The sequence below is a fragment of the Mauremys mutica genome, chromosome 3 (genome assembly GCF_020497125.1).
Source record: "Mauremys mutica isolate MM-2020 ecotype Southern chromosome 3, ASM2049712v1, whole genome shotgun sequence".
NCBI classification, from domain to species: Eukaryota; Metazoa; Chordata; order Testudines; family Geoemydidae; genus Mauremys; species Mauremys mutica.
The window spans coordinates 207,160,705-207,177,278 of record NC_059074.1 but is presented as its reverse complement, the minus strand read 5'-3'; the positions used below and the strand labels follow the sequence as shown (position 1 = coordinate 207,177,278).

At 44.1% G+C, this 16,574-nt stretch overlaps 1 protein-coding gene across 2 annotated transcripts in view; it reads left to right on the top strand.

Annotated features, from left to right (window-relative positions):
* The window catches only part of NPHP1 (nephrocystin 1), a 34,866-nt gene extending 18,942 nt beyond the window's left edge, over positions 1 to 15,924 (top strand). Inside the window, exons 15-20 of one of the 2 annotated variants that reach the window (XM_045011973.1) lie at positions 2,059 to 2,135; positions 3,640 to 3,739; positions 6,835 to 6,947; positions 7,815 to 7,888; positions 9,692 to 9,736; positions 14,920 to 15,924. In XM_045011973.1, the coding sequence (XP_044867908.1) occupies positions 2,059 to 2,135; positions 3,640 to 3,739; positions 6,835 to 6,947; positions 7,815 to 7,888; positions 9,692 to 9,736; positions 14,920 to 15,198 (688 nt within the window). In that variant the 3' untranslated portion in view covers positions 15,199 to 15,924. The remainder of the gene's footprint in view (positions 1 to 2,058; positions 2,136 to 3,639; positions 3,740 to 6,834; positions 6,948 to 7,814; positions 7,889 to 9,691; positions 9,737 to 14,919) is intronic. The other variant, XM_045011974.1, reaches the window with a different exon arrangement.
* Positions 15,925 to 16,574: the final 650 nt, after the last annotated feature.

Sequence of the window (16,574 nt, the reverse complement as noted above, 5' to 3'; positions counted from 1 at the left end):
AGCTTCCTGGGGCACCCTCCAGGGTTAAATAGTGCGATTGGCCAATCAGAGGTCTGCAGAGTAGTGTCACTCTGGATTCTTTGGGCGGTACTTCCTGTGGCTCCTACTCCCCATGCTCCCTGGCTAGGGCTCTACATGGCCCCCCAGTGGCACTGTGAGGATGTTAGCCGTCTCAGGCTCTGCAAATGAGGGTTCTAGTCTGTGGATCCTTACAGTCAGGAAGAAATTTCCGTCTAGATGGGATTGCAGTGGCCTTCCTCTGCAGAGTGTTGGTGTGGGTCATATGCCAGGATTATCTAGGTATATCTAACTTAATCATTTTTGTGCCATTGTGGTGACCTTGGTCCCTCCTATTCTCTGCCTGTGGCACATATTGGTCTAGTCTTCTGTGGGCTGTAATAGTTTGGTCCAATTTCAGTTGTTGGGTTTAGTGTGCAGGTGCTGGGTGGTGGTTAGTGGCCTGTGATATACTGGAGGTCAGATTAGAGATCTGTGATATAAAGAAGTCCCTTCTGGCCTTAAGCGCTAGGACTCTATAAAGCATTTTCTCCAATCCTTTAATTGGTCTTGTGGCACTTTTCTGAGCCGTCTCCAGTTTATCAACATCATTCTTGAACTGTGGGCACCAGAACTGGGCACAGGATTCCAGCAGTGGTCACACCAGTGCCAAACACAGAGGTAAAACAACCTCTCTACTCCTACTCAAGATTCCCCGGTTTATGTATCCCAGGATGGCATTATCCCTTTTGGCCCCAGCATCGCACCAGGAGCTCATGTTCAGCTGATTATCCACCATGACTCCCAAATCATTTTCAGAATCACTGCTTCTCAGGATGGAGTCCCTCATCCTGTAACTTATAGGTCCTTAGTGCTTCAAAATGCTACAGGGTAATATTTGTTTGTTTAAAAACACTGTGGAATTCACTACCACAAGAAAGGACTGACACTGCTCTCACTGCTAGCAAAACTAAACACAAATCAAAACAAGCAGTTTACTCCACCCATCCAAGGGGACAGAATGAGGGAGATTGTTTTGTTTTAAAAAGTTGTGAGATGTTCCCATCAGTTGATGATGGAAGAAAAAAAGAAATCTACTGTCTGCTCTGTCAATACTCCTTTTAACAATAAAAAGCATACAGTGCAAGAGAAAAGAGTTTTCTTCTCATTTCTTTTCTCTTAGTGTATTGGTGACCCTTCCATAAGACCCTGCTGCTAATACAGTGATGTTAATACAGTGTCTAGAATTTTGAAACAAAATGTTTATCTTCAGGATGAAAACTTTCAAGCTTTGATGGCTAAAGTTTGACTCATAAATTAATATTTAGCTGCCTAAATTAAATATGGATTCACGAGATTGACTTTAGGCACCAAAGTCAGTGTGGATTTAGGAGCCTAACTTAAGTTATACAAATTTTAAAATTTCTCTAGTAGTAGTAGAAGTATCAAGTAGTAAGTGAGCAGAAATCTTGTGCCTGTTAAGTTACCAAATTTATTGAAACATGAGAAATGTCAGAAAGTTGAGTCTAGAATCATCCATTAGAAGTGTCATCTTTGAATGATTGAGCAGTGTCAACACAACAGTTTCACATTATTAAAATGTATTTTTATAAATACCTTTGGTTTCTGTTTGAATGAACAAATACAATTGACACAAGATGAAGACTGCAATTTGTGAATATGTGAGTGAGAAGAGACCTTTGTTCAGACTGCAGAAATACAGGTTTTTGGGAATTAAAACATGATTAATTTTTTGTTATATTTCATTTTAAACAACACTTTTGGACTTGCATTTAAGAGAATTATTGCTAGTACTTGTTTTCAAATGTGGCTTATTTGTTACTGTAGAAGAGAATCTTCAGGCTTGCTTCTTGAGTTTCAACTGTTGTGAGTGATTAAGCAAAATCAACTCCTATTAAAATATTAATAATAAAGCAAAGATCGCTCTTATTTTTAAAGGAAAGAGATCCAGTTTTTATTTTCAGAGAAAAGTGATGCTATTGTTTTCATTTCCCGCTGATTATATTTATTAAAGTACAGTATATTACTGTTTATTTGCAGGACATATGAGCTTCTTTTGAATGGTGGCACACCCTATGAGAGAGGTGTTGAGGTGGACCCATCGATATCAAGAAGAGGTACAGTTTCACATGTACATTACATAAATGAAATGACACATATCAGTTGGTTACTGTATTTTGCAACCTTGCAAGCTTATAAATCCTCTGAAAGTCAAGCATAGTTACACGCTCCACTCAGAACCTCAGAGTCCCTTTGGCAAATTGCAGGGAGAGGGAAAAGAGCAGTCATGAGCTCATAAACAGCTTTATTTTACAAGCAATGAGGAAATTGACTTTATTCTAAGTTTGTTACTGATCTTCATTCATGCCAATGTATTATCAGCATTATCTATAGTATCTGCAATTATGTTCTTCAAATGGAGACAAGCAGGAAGAGATGGGTAGTAAAACAAATATGTGGCAAGATGATGATAGATTTTTATTGCCACTTTTTTGTAATAACCCACATTATTCAGACTTGGCTTCAACTCACACCAAAATGTGATTACCTCAAAGAGATGGCAAACTTTTTCTTTTATAACATATCCTTCCAAATAAGCTCTCCATGCCCTAATTCTCTTAAATAGACCTTTGCAGTGGAGGGCACAACCCAGCTTCCATTAAATTATCCTTTAAATTGTACCCCAAATGAAGGGGTAGAGAGAGGTTGTTTGGATGCTGGCTAGGAGAATTCTTCTGTTTATGTGTCTGAGTGAATTTGATGTTAACATTGGCTGGTGTCATAATTGTTTAGGTCAATGTTACTCTGACCTTGTCTTAAGAGTTCCATGATTTTTAATGGCTGAGATTTGTTTGTTTAAATGGATGCGTACAATAGTGTATTGTTTTTTGAATTGCACTTAGCAGCCTTAAATAAGTTACTTGTTATGCAATATGTAGTGTGTGTGTGTGCATATCCTTCATTGCAGTAAATGAAATTTCACTGTAAGTGGGTTCAAATGATGCACTGTCGATATTTTAACCAGGGGGTGCCCCCAGTGTTCCTCCTTCGCTGTGATAAACCCAATTTGCCAGAGGTCCTTGTTGTTGCAGGACGTGGACAACCTCGGCCACTCCCGACTCCCTCCAAACCAATGACCTGCTCTTCTCTTTCTTTGTTCTGTTTCATTTGCCCCTCCCCTTCTCAGCATTGTTTCAAGGGCCAGATCAACAGGCTGATAGAACATATGTCTGCTTTGACTGAAAAATCATACACTGGTGCCAAGCTTCCCTTCATAGATAAGCACTGACTGTGCTATGCCTCTCTCAAGCATAGGATGCACCCAAGGCTACACATAAAACAAATCAGAAAAAAGTTCTTTGGTACTTGCTGCCTAGATCATGAGGTTATGCAAGTGGACTTAGCACATTCTGAAGTCAACATCTCCTAATTTTAAATGATTTTATTTCTTGGTTCAGAATTAGAAAGGAAGTTTCCTTTTCATGCTTGAAAAGTGGACTTGGAAACTTAGCTTCACTTTGCCGTGTGGATATTTAAATGTGCCTTCTCATTTTATAATACTCAAACATCAAAAATGAAATCAGATGTTTTGAAGCTAATTTTGACTGTTTGTGTCTTAAGCAAGCAGTAGTGTTTTCCATCAGATGATAACACTGAAGAAACAGCCTCAACTTCTAGTGAAACTGAGATCATTAAGCACACGATCAAAAGGCATCTTGAAGTAAGTGTTCTATGTGTGTAAAAATAAAGTGAAGATCTGTCCATGATAATTTGTGTCAGTGGATCAATTCTAATTTAATGTATAACTGAAAAAAGTTGTTTACCAAGCATTGTCTGTGTTTTTTGTTTTAGAAAGCGCTCTGTCTATGTACTTGTATAGCCTCAATTACCATAGTATAAACACATATTCCATAAATGTTAATCAAACCATACAATTCATGAGTTGGGGAAGTATTGTTATCAGGCAGATTGAGTGACTTCCCTGAGGTCACAAAGGAAAACTGAAGAACTGGGAACTGAAGCTAGCTCCCGAGTCCTTGTCCACTGCCTTAAGTACAAGAGCATCCTTCCTCTTTATAGGTCCCCTAGTGGAGAGTGCTTACTCCAGAAGTATCAGAGGGGTAGCCATGTTAGTCTGGTTCTGTAGAAGCAGCAAAGAATCCTGTGGCACCTTATAGACTAACAGACGTTTTGCAGCATGAGCTTTCGTGGGTGAATACCCACTTCTTCGGATGCAAGTAGTAGAAATTTCCAGGGGCAGGTATACATAAGCAAGCAAGAAGCAAGCTAGAGATAACGAGGTTAGATCAATCAGGGAGGATGAGGCCCTGTTCTAGCAGTTGATTACTGCTAGATTACTCCAGAAGTGTAATCCCTATAGAAAACAGTGACCATTGAGGCTACATATGTTCCCCTCAAAGAACTGAATGTGTGGTACAGGGTTATATAATGAGTCACCTTAGGGTGACCAGATCACCCAGGTCAAATATCGGGACGCAGGGGGGCGGGGCGGGGCGGGGGCAGAGGGGGAAAAAATGGCGGCAGAGCAAAAAAAAAGAAATCCCCCACCCCCGATTCCTCCTCCCTCCGCAAGCGCTGGAGGGAGGCCCGGGAGACTCAGGGGAGCACGGGGCCGGGGTGAGTGTGAGTCCAGCCTGGCCCCGAGCAGGCAGGACTCAGGCGCGGTATCTGGAGGGAGAGTACGGGGTGGCCTGCGGGGCCAGGCAGCGGCTGTTCTCCCCACCTGGGCAGCAGGACTCGGGAGCAGCCGCTGCTGCAGCTCCCACTGCCGCGCAGGGAGGAAGCGGCCGCTGGCCAAGCTCGGCAGCTGCGGCTCTGGCGCCCACGAACCCCCCGAGCCCGGGCCTGCTGCGGGGACCCAGCAGGGCGCACGCTGCGGGGACCCAGCCCCTGGCCACTCGCGTCCGGGCTGGCTGCCCAGCTGGTGCAATCCTGCGGGCGGCCTCGGAGTGGGGGCAGCAGGCCCCAGCCCCCCGCATCCCGCTCGGGTCCTGCAGGGGAACGAACGGGACTGGGCTGCCGATGCCTCCGCCATGGGATTGCACCAGCTGGGCAGCCAGCCCAGACGCGACTGGCCAGGGGCTGAGCGCAGTGTGCGCGCTGCCCCGCAGCAGGCCCGGGCTCGGGGGGTTCGGGCCCGGGCACCAAAGCCGCAGCCGCCGAGCGCCACGTGCTTGGCCACTTCCTCCCCCCGCGGCAGTGGGAGCTGCAGCAGCGGCTGCTCCCGAGTCCCCTGCCCAGGTGGGGAGAACAGCCGCCACCTAGCCCCACGGGCCGCCCCCCTACTCTCCCTCCAGGTACCGCGCCCGAGTCCTGCCTGCTCGGGGCCAGGCCAGACTCACACTCACCCCGGCCCCGCACTCCCCTGAGTCTCCTGGGCATGGCATGCTTGGCAAGAGGCGGGGATTTGGGGAGGGAGACAATGGGGCGGGGATGGGGGCGAGGATTTGGGGAAGGATCCAATGGGGGAAGGAGGGGGCGGAGTCGGGGCAGGGGAGGGTGCGAGCCCTTCGGGCTCCGGAGCCTTTGCTTGTTTGTCCAGTGTCCCGACCTAACATTGGTCGGGACGTGGGACAAACAAGCAAATATCGGGACAGTCCCGATAAAATCGGGACGTCTGGTCACCCTAAGTCACCTGCTAACGAAAGCAGGACCAGAAAGAACTCACAAGACCACCGCAAAGGATGAGGGTTAATTTCCTTAGCAACACTACAAATGTTGATAGTGACTTATCACATATTATTGGCCCACTGTGATTTTTCTCTCAAGACAAGATCCTCCTTCCCTAGAACAGGTTCAGTGGCGGAATCTAAAAAATGGGATTGGCATTAATGGAAGAAAGTGGCCAAACACACTCTCCTATAAAACAGCAGATATGGTGGCTTACTTGGTGGCATCACTATGATATAGAGAACAATTGGCTTCACATTCTGCTTTGCCTCTGGAAGTACAGAGTTGGGGTGTTCTGTTTGAAGGACTAGAATTCTTTAGCCAAAAAAAAAGTGTGAAACTGGAGGCACTTAAGGATTCAAACTTGATACAAGTCTTTGGGTTGATATCGGGTTGAAGCTAGGGGAGCAAAGGCTATTTACACCAACTGGAGATCTGGCCCAGACTTTGGAAGTCAAGAGAATATTTTTTGGTGCTTTGGGGAAGGTCAGCATGTAGCATGTGTGTGAATTAAGTATAGGCACATGGAGAGCTCTTGGCCCTTGGTTACTATTTCAAGATTCGTACATAATTTATACTTTGTATTGGAGAGTAAGCTTCTTTACAAGTGGGATCTGAATTTAGACTGGCAATACTGCAGCAGTTGCTCTATAAACTGATTTGGCCATTATGGCTTGATCCTCCCACTTCGTAATCAATGGGTGTTTTGCCATGGACTTCATCAGAAGAAGAATCAGACCCTTTAAAGAACAATTTAGTCTCTCCAAAGTGTCTCCTGTGTAGAGTTTAAATATATTGCTGCCTGGGGAAAATCTGAAATTAGATGTGCATTTTAATGACTGTTCTTCCGTTTACACAATCAAACTCACAATACTTTTGACTAGCTCTCAATTTTTTCCTGCTTTAAACAGTCGGAGTCATTTATTGGTGGCACCGAACTGCTTCTCACAGCCTATGCATAAAGCATATGATCATAGTGGTGGCTTTGTGAACCTGTAACTTCATATAATATATGTTTGTTCACATACATTGATCTGGCTGTAATATGTTTTCCACCTTATGGCAATGCATTGCATGAGTTGTTTTGGAAACAAATCTATAACTTTTTATTTCTCTTTCTAACAGTCTGCTACCAGAAACATTAATTGGCAGTATGTGCTACATTCATCTCTTGATATTTTATCGACAAATTCTCAGTGATGTGCTGCTAAAGGACAGAATAAGCATGCAAAGTGCTGGTAAGAATTGTTGTTCTGGTGAAAAAGAGTCAGATAGGTAAAGGTAGTGTTGGTACTCTCGGCTTCTGGTCACTTTTTCAGGAAGAGAATATTTCCAGAATTACTAGAAGTTAGGCCTAGCAGAATATAGTACAATACATGCACCCAAGTTTGTATAGATTTTACTTTTCTAAAAAGTTTAAAGATTTGCACAATATAATAGATCTCAGCCAATTAGGAGGCAGTGTGTTGTTTTTGTAATGTAATCATTTGTCATTAACTCCAGTTTAAGAAAGATCTGGGGCCCAGTGTGTTAACTGCCTTATATTTCTTGCCGTCGTATGCAGTTTTACCTACATGTTCCAATTTTCAGAAGTATGAATGAAAATAGCACACCGTATCTAGAGTGTATAGACGTTCTATAACCATTCAGTTTGGAGGAACTTCATTTGCAGTTTCCAGTGGAAACTGAATGAAACCTCTTCTCCCTCAGCCATTTTTAGAGAGTCCCTTGTTTCTACTCAAGAGTCTTTTTAAAAAGTTTATTAAGTATTTATTTGTATTTCAGGCTAGTAATATTTGAACTGTCTATTTTAAAATGCCTGTTAAACTCTGTAAAAAGTAGTCAATGTTGTTTCATTTTCCTGATACATTTTGATAATGATAAATTACTAATATTTCCTAAACCTTGAATATTTCACCTTTAAAATGTGGATACAATAGAACAGTACAATAGTTTACATTGTGTTCGGAGGTATTCAAAATCATGAGAAAGTGCAATGATATTTTATTAACGCTGAAATTCTGAGTCATTTATAGTGCTGATGTAATTGTAATCTTATTTAAAATCTCATTAATCATAATAGAGATAATCGTTTTCCATTTCAGATTTAATCAGTAATCCTATTTTAGCAACTTTCCCCAAACTCATGGAGCAGCCTGACCTTATGGATGCACTTAGGGTATGTAATACATCGTATATTGATATGACACTTCTAGGCTTTTAAGGTATTACACGTGATTTGGTGTGGATTTTTTTGTTGTCTTGTCAGTAGTAAATGGAAAAAGCAAATGACAGAGAAACTACAGTTCTTTCAAGTGTGTGCAGATTCGATGAGCCTGCATTCCTCTTGTACTTGATTGCCTTCTTTAACTATGATGTAGATGAGTAAACGTGATAGAAGCAAAGCATAAAGATGTATAAATACTACTTTAAAATTTCCCCATAGTGTCTGGAGACAGATTCTTTTGGGAGGGGGATGGGGTGAACCATTTACAAGGAAAGAACTGAACAAATTAATTGAAATAGTACAGTTTAAAAGCAGACATTTAATTTTACTAACATCTTTCATTTTTTTTCATACTTAGTGCTTTTCACAATTTGTTAACTGATTAAATTCAACCAGTACTAAACAAGTGTTCTTCTGTCAGAGAAATGGACAAGCTCACCAAGTAAAATGCAGATTTTTGTGGTATCAGAAAGTATTTGGCATTCCAATGTTATCTGCAAATGTAGGATTTTAATAAAAAATAGTAAACCTGTGTAGTTGTAAATATAATCTTGCAGATGTAAACCAATGCACTGCCGTCTTCCTGAGTCTGCAGACACACTGTAGTAGTATCTCTGAGATGTGAACTGCCCTGATCATCTCGAAGTGGTATTAAGCAAGTTGACTGCTAATCATCTTAGAAGCAGCATTTCCTGTTCAGCCACATAGTTGATGTTCCTCAAAAATAAAGTTGCAAATTAAAATTTTGCAAATAATTGAATTTATTTAAATTGTCACAATTTAAATGTTTTTTAAACTTACAAAAAAAATATTTTTAGTCTTCAGTTTTTCTCCTTGTCTACACTCACCTCAGTCCAAATTAAGGAACCAAAGTTAAATGTTATAACACTGTTTGGACACGCAAACTGTGTTAGGATTGTTTTCTGAAAAATGATTTACCTTAGATCATTTTTAATGGGGTTCTAACTAGTTAGGGGTTTCTATACAATTTGGTCCAGCAGTCATTCCTTTAACTAATGTTAATACACATTTTGATTCCTTAAACATAAGGATGGCCAAGTACAGATGTGAACTAAACAAAAAATAAACTCTTATAAAATTCCCCATTGAAACTCCCTAGATTTTGGCAAAAATTCCCCCAATTAAATCTCATTGATTTTGGAGATAGACTGAGCTGACTTCATCAAAACTCCCTGCAGATTACCACTGCTCCTGGAAATGACCATAATTATGGTCATAATAATTCTCTCTTGAGAAAAGGGACAGGAAAAGCATCTCTATTTACTCCTTCAATCCTTTTTGTCCTCTTTGGGTTCATGACATTTCCCAGATGGTGAGAAGAATACTAGAGTATTGAGGGGGGAAGGGGTCACTCTCTGGTCTCCCAGAGGTATTTAAAAGTTCCAGGAAAAACTTTTCTCCTCCCCCTGGTCTCTCTCTCTCTCTCTCTACTGTCATTTCCCTCTCATCCTTCCAGTCCAAGTCCTGTCCTGTTAAACATGCTTGTTCTGGAGAATGTATGGCAGTGACTAGAGAGATAGGTGGAGGGAGGACAGATCCCAGATTTGTGACAGAAAGCTCTGCATCCTGCTTTGTGGCCTCATCTTCTCTTTGATGTCTGAGGACAATACTCCAGGTATCAACTGGATTGAATCAAGTCACAGAAATGTCTTTTGCAGCTCAAAAAATGACCTTACGTGCATCTTCACAGCTTTCCAAACTCAGTCTGATGTCAAGTTCTGTGTTTTATTTTAGAGCGCTTGGGCAGAAAAGGAAAGCACATTAAAGCGATCAGAAAAGGTAATAACAGATTTTCTCTGTGAGATATTAAATCTAATCCAAGCCAAAGGTATTGCTATCAGTGCTGTAACTAGCTGGAATCATTTCTGTCATTACAATTTTTATAGTACTTACTTCTAAATTGACTCCTGTCATTAACAGAAATGGGTTGAGAAGAATTAAGTAAGTACTATAAATGCAGTTCTTCCCATCTTTTTTCATCCACACTTGGGGCTTGGCTACACTTACAAGTTGCAGCGCTGGTGGAGGGTTTCCAGCGCTGCAATTACACCCCGTCCACACTTGCAGGGCACAACCAGCGCTGCAACTCCCTGGTTGCAGCGCTGGCTGAAAACCCATCCCGGCAGGGGTATAAGGAGTGCAGCGCTGGTGATCCAGCGCTGCTCAGCAGGTGTGGACACTCACCAGCGCTTTAAGTGTCCTCCAGGGAATAAGGAGTTATCCCAGAATTCCTGTTCAGCCACTCTGCTCATCAGTTTGCACTCTACTGCTCTTGCCTCAGGTGACCAGCCCTTTAAATGCCCCGGGAATTTTAAAAATCTCCTTCCTGTTTGCTGCAGCCAGGTGTGGAGTGCAATCAGTTAATCTTTCCAGGTGACCATGCCTCCACGTGGCAAACGAGCCCCAGCATGGAGCAATGGCGAGCTGATGGACCTCATCAGTGTTTGGGGGGAGGAATCAGTGCAGGCACAGCTGCGCTCCGGCCGTAGGAATTACGATATCTTTGAGCAGATATCAAGGTCCATGCTGGATAGGGGCCATGATCGGGACGCACTACAATGCAGGGTGAAAGTTAAGGAGCTGCGGAGTGCCTATTACAAAGCCCACGAGGGGAATCGCCGATCCGGAGCTGCCCCCACGACCTGCCGTTTTTACAGGGAGATGGACGAGATACTTGGGGGTGACCCCACTGCCAATCCCAGGACAACGATGGACACTTCTGAGCAGGCTGGGGGACAGGAGGCGGAGGCGGAGGGGGGGGTGAGGAAACCACGAGTGAAGCTACTGGGATGGGGGAAGACACCCCAGAGTGGGCATGCAGCCAGGAGCTCTTCTCAAGCCAGGAGGAAAGTACCCAATCGCAGCAGCCAGCAGTTGCAGAAGGACAAGCAGAGGAGCGGGTTAACGGTAAGCGGCTTTTATTTTCTGGGTGGAAATGTTTCTGGAGAGGAAGGGGGGTTATGGCTGCATGCATGCCAGCCTCTAGATGTGGAATAGCCCGTTGATGTGGTCTATCACGTCGCGGTAATCTGCTTCAGTTATCTCAGCAAAAGTTTCAGCCAGAGCGTGGGCAATATGCCTGCGCAGGTTTATAGGGAGAGCCACTGTGTTTCTTGTCCCAGTCACGCTGACGCGTCCGCGCCACTGTTCCGCGAGTGGGGGGGGGATCATTTCTGAACACAGGCAAGCCGCGTAGGGTCCCGGGCGGAATCCACATTGCTGTAAAAGAGCCTCCCGCTGTCCCCTAGTGACTCGCAGCAGGGAGATATCTTGCAGGATTAACTCCTGTGAAAAATGTTGGGAGACTCTTTAGTGAAGAGATAAGGTAGATAGTGAAGATCACCCCTGCAGCTGCATCTTCACTCAACCCCTCTATCACTCCAGATTACCCGAAGCAACCAGCTCCCCTCTATCAATCAAGCCCCACTTCTCCCTGTATAAGCACCCCTCACTCACCATTTCGTGGCTTCTGTCGTGTTATGCGTGTGGGAAAAGAATGTTAAAGTGCGAACTCCCTCAGTGTAACAATTCATGTCTGGAGATAGTGAATACAATGCTGCCCCTGTTAAATGTTTCATTTCTGGGTTTCTACAGTGACCTTGACTCCTGGAGTGGGCAGATGTTCCACAGCACAGAGGCTACAAAATTTGAGAAAAAATCCCCGAAAGAGCAAAGAGGACATGCTGAAGACTGTTCTTCATCACTCTGCTGCAGAGAGAAAGGAGTTGAAGGAGTGGCGAGAGAAGGAAAGCATGATCCGCCAGAGACATTGGCGTAGAAACGCTGTGGCAAAGAGGAAAAGCACAAACCAGCTGCTAGAGATCCTGTCGAGCCAAGCGGACTCTCTCAAGGCTATCGTAGCCATGCAGGCAGAGCAGTCCCGTGCTGCCCCACAGCCCCCCCCCCGTCCCAAAGCTTTTTTCCTTGTGCCCCAATGTCAGCTCAAACCGCCTTTCCCCAGCATTCAGTTTCTTACCACCACCAGCTGCCTCCAAAACCTGTACGTTCACCAACCAGCCCTGATACCTACCACCCTTACCCTCTGCACTCAACCCCCATCACCATGCAGTATATGCACCCTGAAGTGCAGGATTCGTTAAACAGCACTCCAGACAGGACATATGCAAACTTGTGACTGTACAGTTCACCAACCCACACCCCTTCCCTCTTGTGTTCATGAAATGTTGTGTGTCTGTCTGTCAAGGAATTTTTTTTCTTTACAATAAAACAATTCTTGGCTTTGAAAACAGTCTTTATTATAGCAGATAGTGAAAGATACCTTAGCCCAGTAAAGAAAGAGGCACTGCAAATCATTTTAGGGATAATAGAATAACAGTGTAAACAGTGCAATTCACTCCCATGCAAGTCAGCAAACATTACTGTTGGCTTTCAGCCTCAAATTCTTCCCTCAAGGCATCCCTAATCCTTGAAGCCCTGTGCTGGGCCTCTCTATTAGCCCTGCTCTCTGGCTGTGCATATTCAGCCTCCAGGACTTGAACCTCGGTGGTCCATGCCTCACTGAATGTTTCACCCTTCCCTTCACAAATATTATGGAGGGTACAGCAAGCGGATATAACCGCGGGGATGCTGCTTTCCCCCAAGTCTAGCTTCCCATACAAGCAACGCCAGCGTGCCTTTAAACGGCCAAAAGCACACTCCACAGTCATTCGGCACCGGCTCAGCCTGTAGTTGAACCGGTCCTTGTTCCTGTCAAGCTTCCCTGTATAGGGTTTCATGAGCCAAGGCAGTAACGGGTAAGCGGGGTCTCCAAGGATCACAATGGGCATTTCGACGTCCCCTACTGTGATCTTCCTGTCTGGGAAAAAAGTCCCTGCCTGCATCTTCCTGAACAGGCCACTGTTCCGAAAGATGCGTGCATCATGCACCTTTCCAGGCCAGCCTGTGTAAATGTCAATGAAACGCCCGCGGTGATCCACAAGCGCCTGGAGAACCATAGAGAAATACCCCTTACGATTAACGTACTCTGATGCCAGGTGGGGGGGGGCCAGAATAGGAATATGCGTCCCATCTATTGCCCCTCCACAGTTAGGGAAACCCATTTGTGCAAAGCCATCCACAATGTCCTGCACGCTCCCCAGAGTCACGGTCTTTCTTAGCAGGATGCGATTAATTGCCTTGCAAACTTGCATCAAAACGATTCCAACGGTCGACTTTCCCACTCCAAACTGGTTCCCGACCGACCGGTAGCTGTCTGGATTTGCCAGCTTCCAGATTGCAATAGCCACCCGCTTTTCCACCATTAGGGCAGCTCTCAATCTTGTGTCCTTGCGCTGCAGAGTGGGGGCGAGCTCAGCACACAGTCCCATGAAAGTGGCTTTTCTCATACGAAAGTTCTGCAGCCACTGCTCGTCATCCCAGACTTCCATGACGATGTGATCCCACCACTCAGTGCTTGTTTCCCGAGCCCAAAAGCGGCGTTCAACGGTGCTGAGCATTTCCGTGAATGCCACAAGCACTTTAGTGTCACACGCGGCAGGAGAATCGATATCGATATCGTCAGACTCCTCGCTGTCACTTTGGAGCTGAAGGAATAGCTCGACTGCCAAACGTGTTGTGCTGGCGACACTCATCAGCACAGTCCTCAGCAGCTCGGGCTCCATTTCCCACAGAAATCGCGATTCACACACAGAGCAGACACTCACAATGGCGCCAAACGTTGCCAGAAAGACAGAATGCTGGGATGTGAAGCGATGCACCACGGGGCATTGGAACAGGAAGCGGAATGACCCACACACTTCCTTCCCCTTCCCACAATACTCAGCGCCAAAACGGCGCCAAAACGGGACGAGGTGCTCTGTGGGATAGCTGCCCACAATGCACCTCTCAATACAGCGCTGGAAAGTGCTGCAAGTGTGGCCACACTGCAGCGCTGGTAGCTGTCAGTGTGGCCACACTGCAGCGCTGGCCCTACACAGCTGCATGACCAGCGCTGTAACTCCCAGCGCTGCAACTTGTAAGTGTAGCCAAGCCCTTGTAGTATAGTATCAAGCCAACAAAGAAGGGATCTGATGTTAGCTTGTAATTATAACCAGCTTGCCTCAGTGTTAATATAGGATCATCATGGGTTGCTTTGCAACACTCATAGTCCATAAATGTAAATACCCCTAATGGTTTTGGTCAGTGTAGTATGACGGACTATTTTATTTTGTAAACAAATAGCACTGAGGATGCATGTTTTATTGGCTGTAGGCCACATGCTTTTAAAGTTGAATTGCTAAGAATCAAAAGGTTCCCTTTGTAGGTTTGTTGGGGCCTGAACCAAAGGTCATTGACGTCAATGGGAGATTTGGATCAGGTCCCTGACATACTGTGTAAAGATTACATCATTTTTCCCCATAATAAATAAACTTCCTTCCAGCAAAACCCGTGAAGACAAGACTGGAAATCCCTGGCATTTCTAATGTAAAAACACAAACAGGAAAAACATTTTTTGGGGGGAAAGAAAAGGGACACTGACTCTATATGGTAGATCTTAAAGGACACACACAGTTTTTCCCTTTACATTTAACAGTTTCATGTTATTTCTTTTTTTCAGCTAAGCTCCTTTCACAAAGGAGCCCATTTGTATCAAGGCAGTTTTATCAGGAGTGTCATGAAATAGAGTTGGTACTTGTTGGCACCACTGAATTTTAGTACATTAAAGTATAGTGCAAGAAAAGTTAAGGTTAAACATTTTAAAATACACCAGATTAGGCACACTAAATATCAGTGTACATGGTAACAACACTGCTGACATTTACATGAGACAGTAAATTTTTGAAGCATCATGGGTTTGTCAACACAGGGTATCTAAAGATGTTCCTGAGAACAGAATAACAGTCAGCAGAATTACTGTATCTTCTCATTTTAATTTTGTACATATATGACTCACTAGAAATGCTTTCAAACCGCACAGGCTTGCGCAGGGGCCTTTCTGAACAATTTGATTTTCTTATTTTTAGAGAGACCGAGAATTTCTGAAGTCTGTGTTTTTCCTGGTGTACCATGACTGTGTCTTCCCTCTTCTCCAGTCCACTTTCCTCCCGGAGCACAAGTGGGCAGACGAAGAGTCTGAAGCCTCACGCTGGAAAGTGATTGCTGACTTCCTGAAGCGGAACCAAGAAAAAGACAGTGCACTCTGCTCTCTGCTCTCCTCAGAAAGTGTTCACAAAGCTTTCGATATTTCAGAGATCGCATACGACTTCCTAGGACAAGCGAGGAAGAGCAGTGCCTCAGTTTGAGTGGACTTTCAGGCACTTACACTGTCACATGTACAAGACTAAATTAAAAACATAACTAATCGTCTGACCAAAATGAGACAGGATTATATTACCACCTGGGCTGGGTTTATTGTTTGTCCAAAGCATATTTTGCAAGCAAATTGTATTGTACATCACAATATTTGCACGTCATAAACTTTCTTTTTTACACAGCATATACTAATGGTTTATAACAAGTATTTTATCTCCTTATCTACATGATTTTACAAAAAAGCTTTGTTTTCATTTTTAAATGAATACCGTTATCAGTGAAATTCATTGCTCCTCCTGTTTTGTGTAGCTGAGTGTTATGAAGCAAAAGTAACCCATTATCCTCCTTCAAACTCTCCTTTGCCTTGATGCCTACAAAAACCAGCTAGGCTGCTGGTGTGCTGAGACTACAACCTGTCATGCTGAGACCAATATTGCCTCATTGTTTCCTTGTACTCCCGTCTGGCTTTGTCTGTATCCATCTTATCTCTTGACTTATATTTAGATGGTCCCTGCCTCAAAGAGCTGACAATCTTTTTGTTCTCTGCCTAGCAACTTGGGGTCTTGGTCTATGCCTGGAGCTCCTAGGCACTGCAATAATACGAATAATACGAACATAATGGCCATACTGGGTCAGACCAAAGGTCCATCTAGCCCAGTATCCTGTCTTCCAACAGTAGCCAATGCTAGGTGCTTCAGAGGGAATGAACAGAACACGTAATCGTCAAGTGATCCATCCCCTGTTGCCCATTCCCAGCTTCTGGCAAACAGAGGCTAGGGACACTTCAGAGCATAGTTTTGCATCTCGCCCCATCCTGGCTAATAGCCATTGATGGATCTATCCGCCGTGAATTTATCTAGTTCTTTTTTGACCCCTGTTATAGTCTTTGGCCTTCACAACATCCTCTGGCAAAGAGTTCCACAGGTTAACTGTACGTTGTGTGAAGAAACACTTCCTTTTGTTTGTTTTAAACCTGCTGCCTATTAATTTCAATTGGTGACCCCCTAGTTCTTGTGTTATGAGAAGGAGTAAATAACACTTCCTCATTCACTTTCTCCACCCCAGTCATGATTTTATAGACCTCCATCATATCCCCCCTTAGTCGTCTCTTTTCCAAGCTGAAAAGTCCCAGTCTTATTAATCTCTCCTTATATGGAAGCTATTCATACCCCTAGCCATTTTTGTTGCTCTTTTCTGAACCTTGTACAGTTCCAATATATTGAGATGGGGCGACCACATCTGCACACAGTATCCAAGATGTGGGCGTACCATGGATTTATATAGAGGCAATATGATATTTTCTGTCTTATTATCTATCCCTTTCCGAATGATTCCCAACATTCTGTTTGCTTTTTTGACTGCCGCT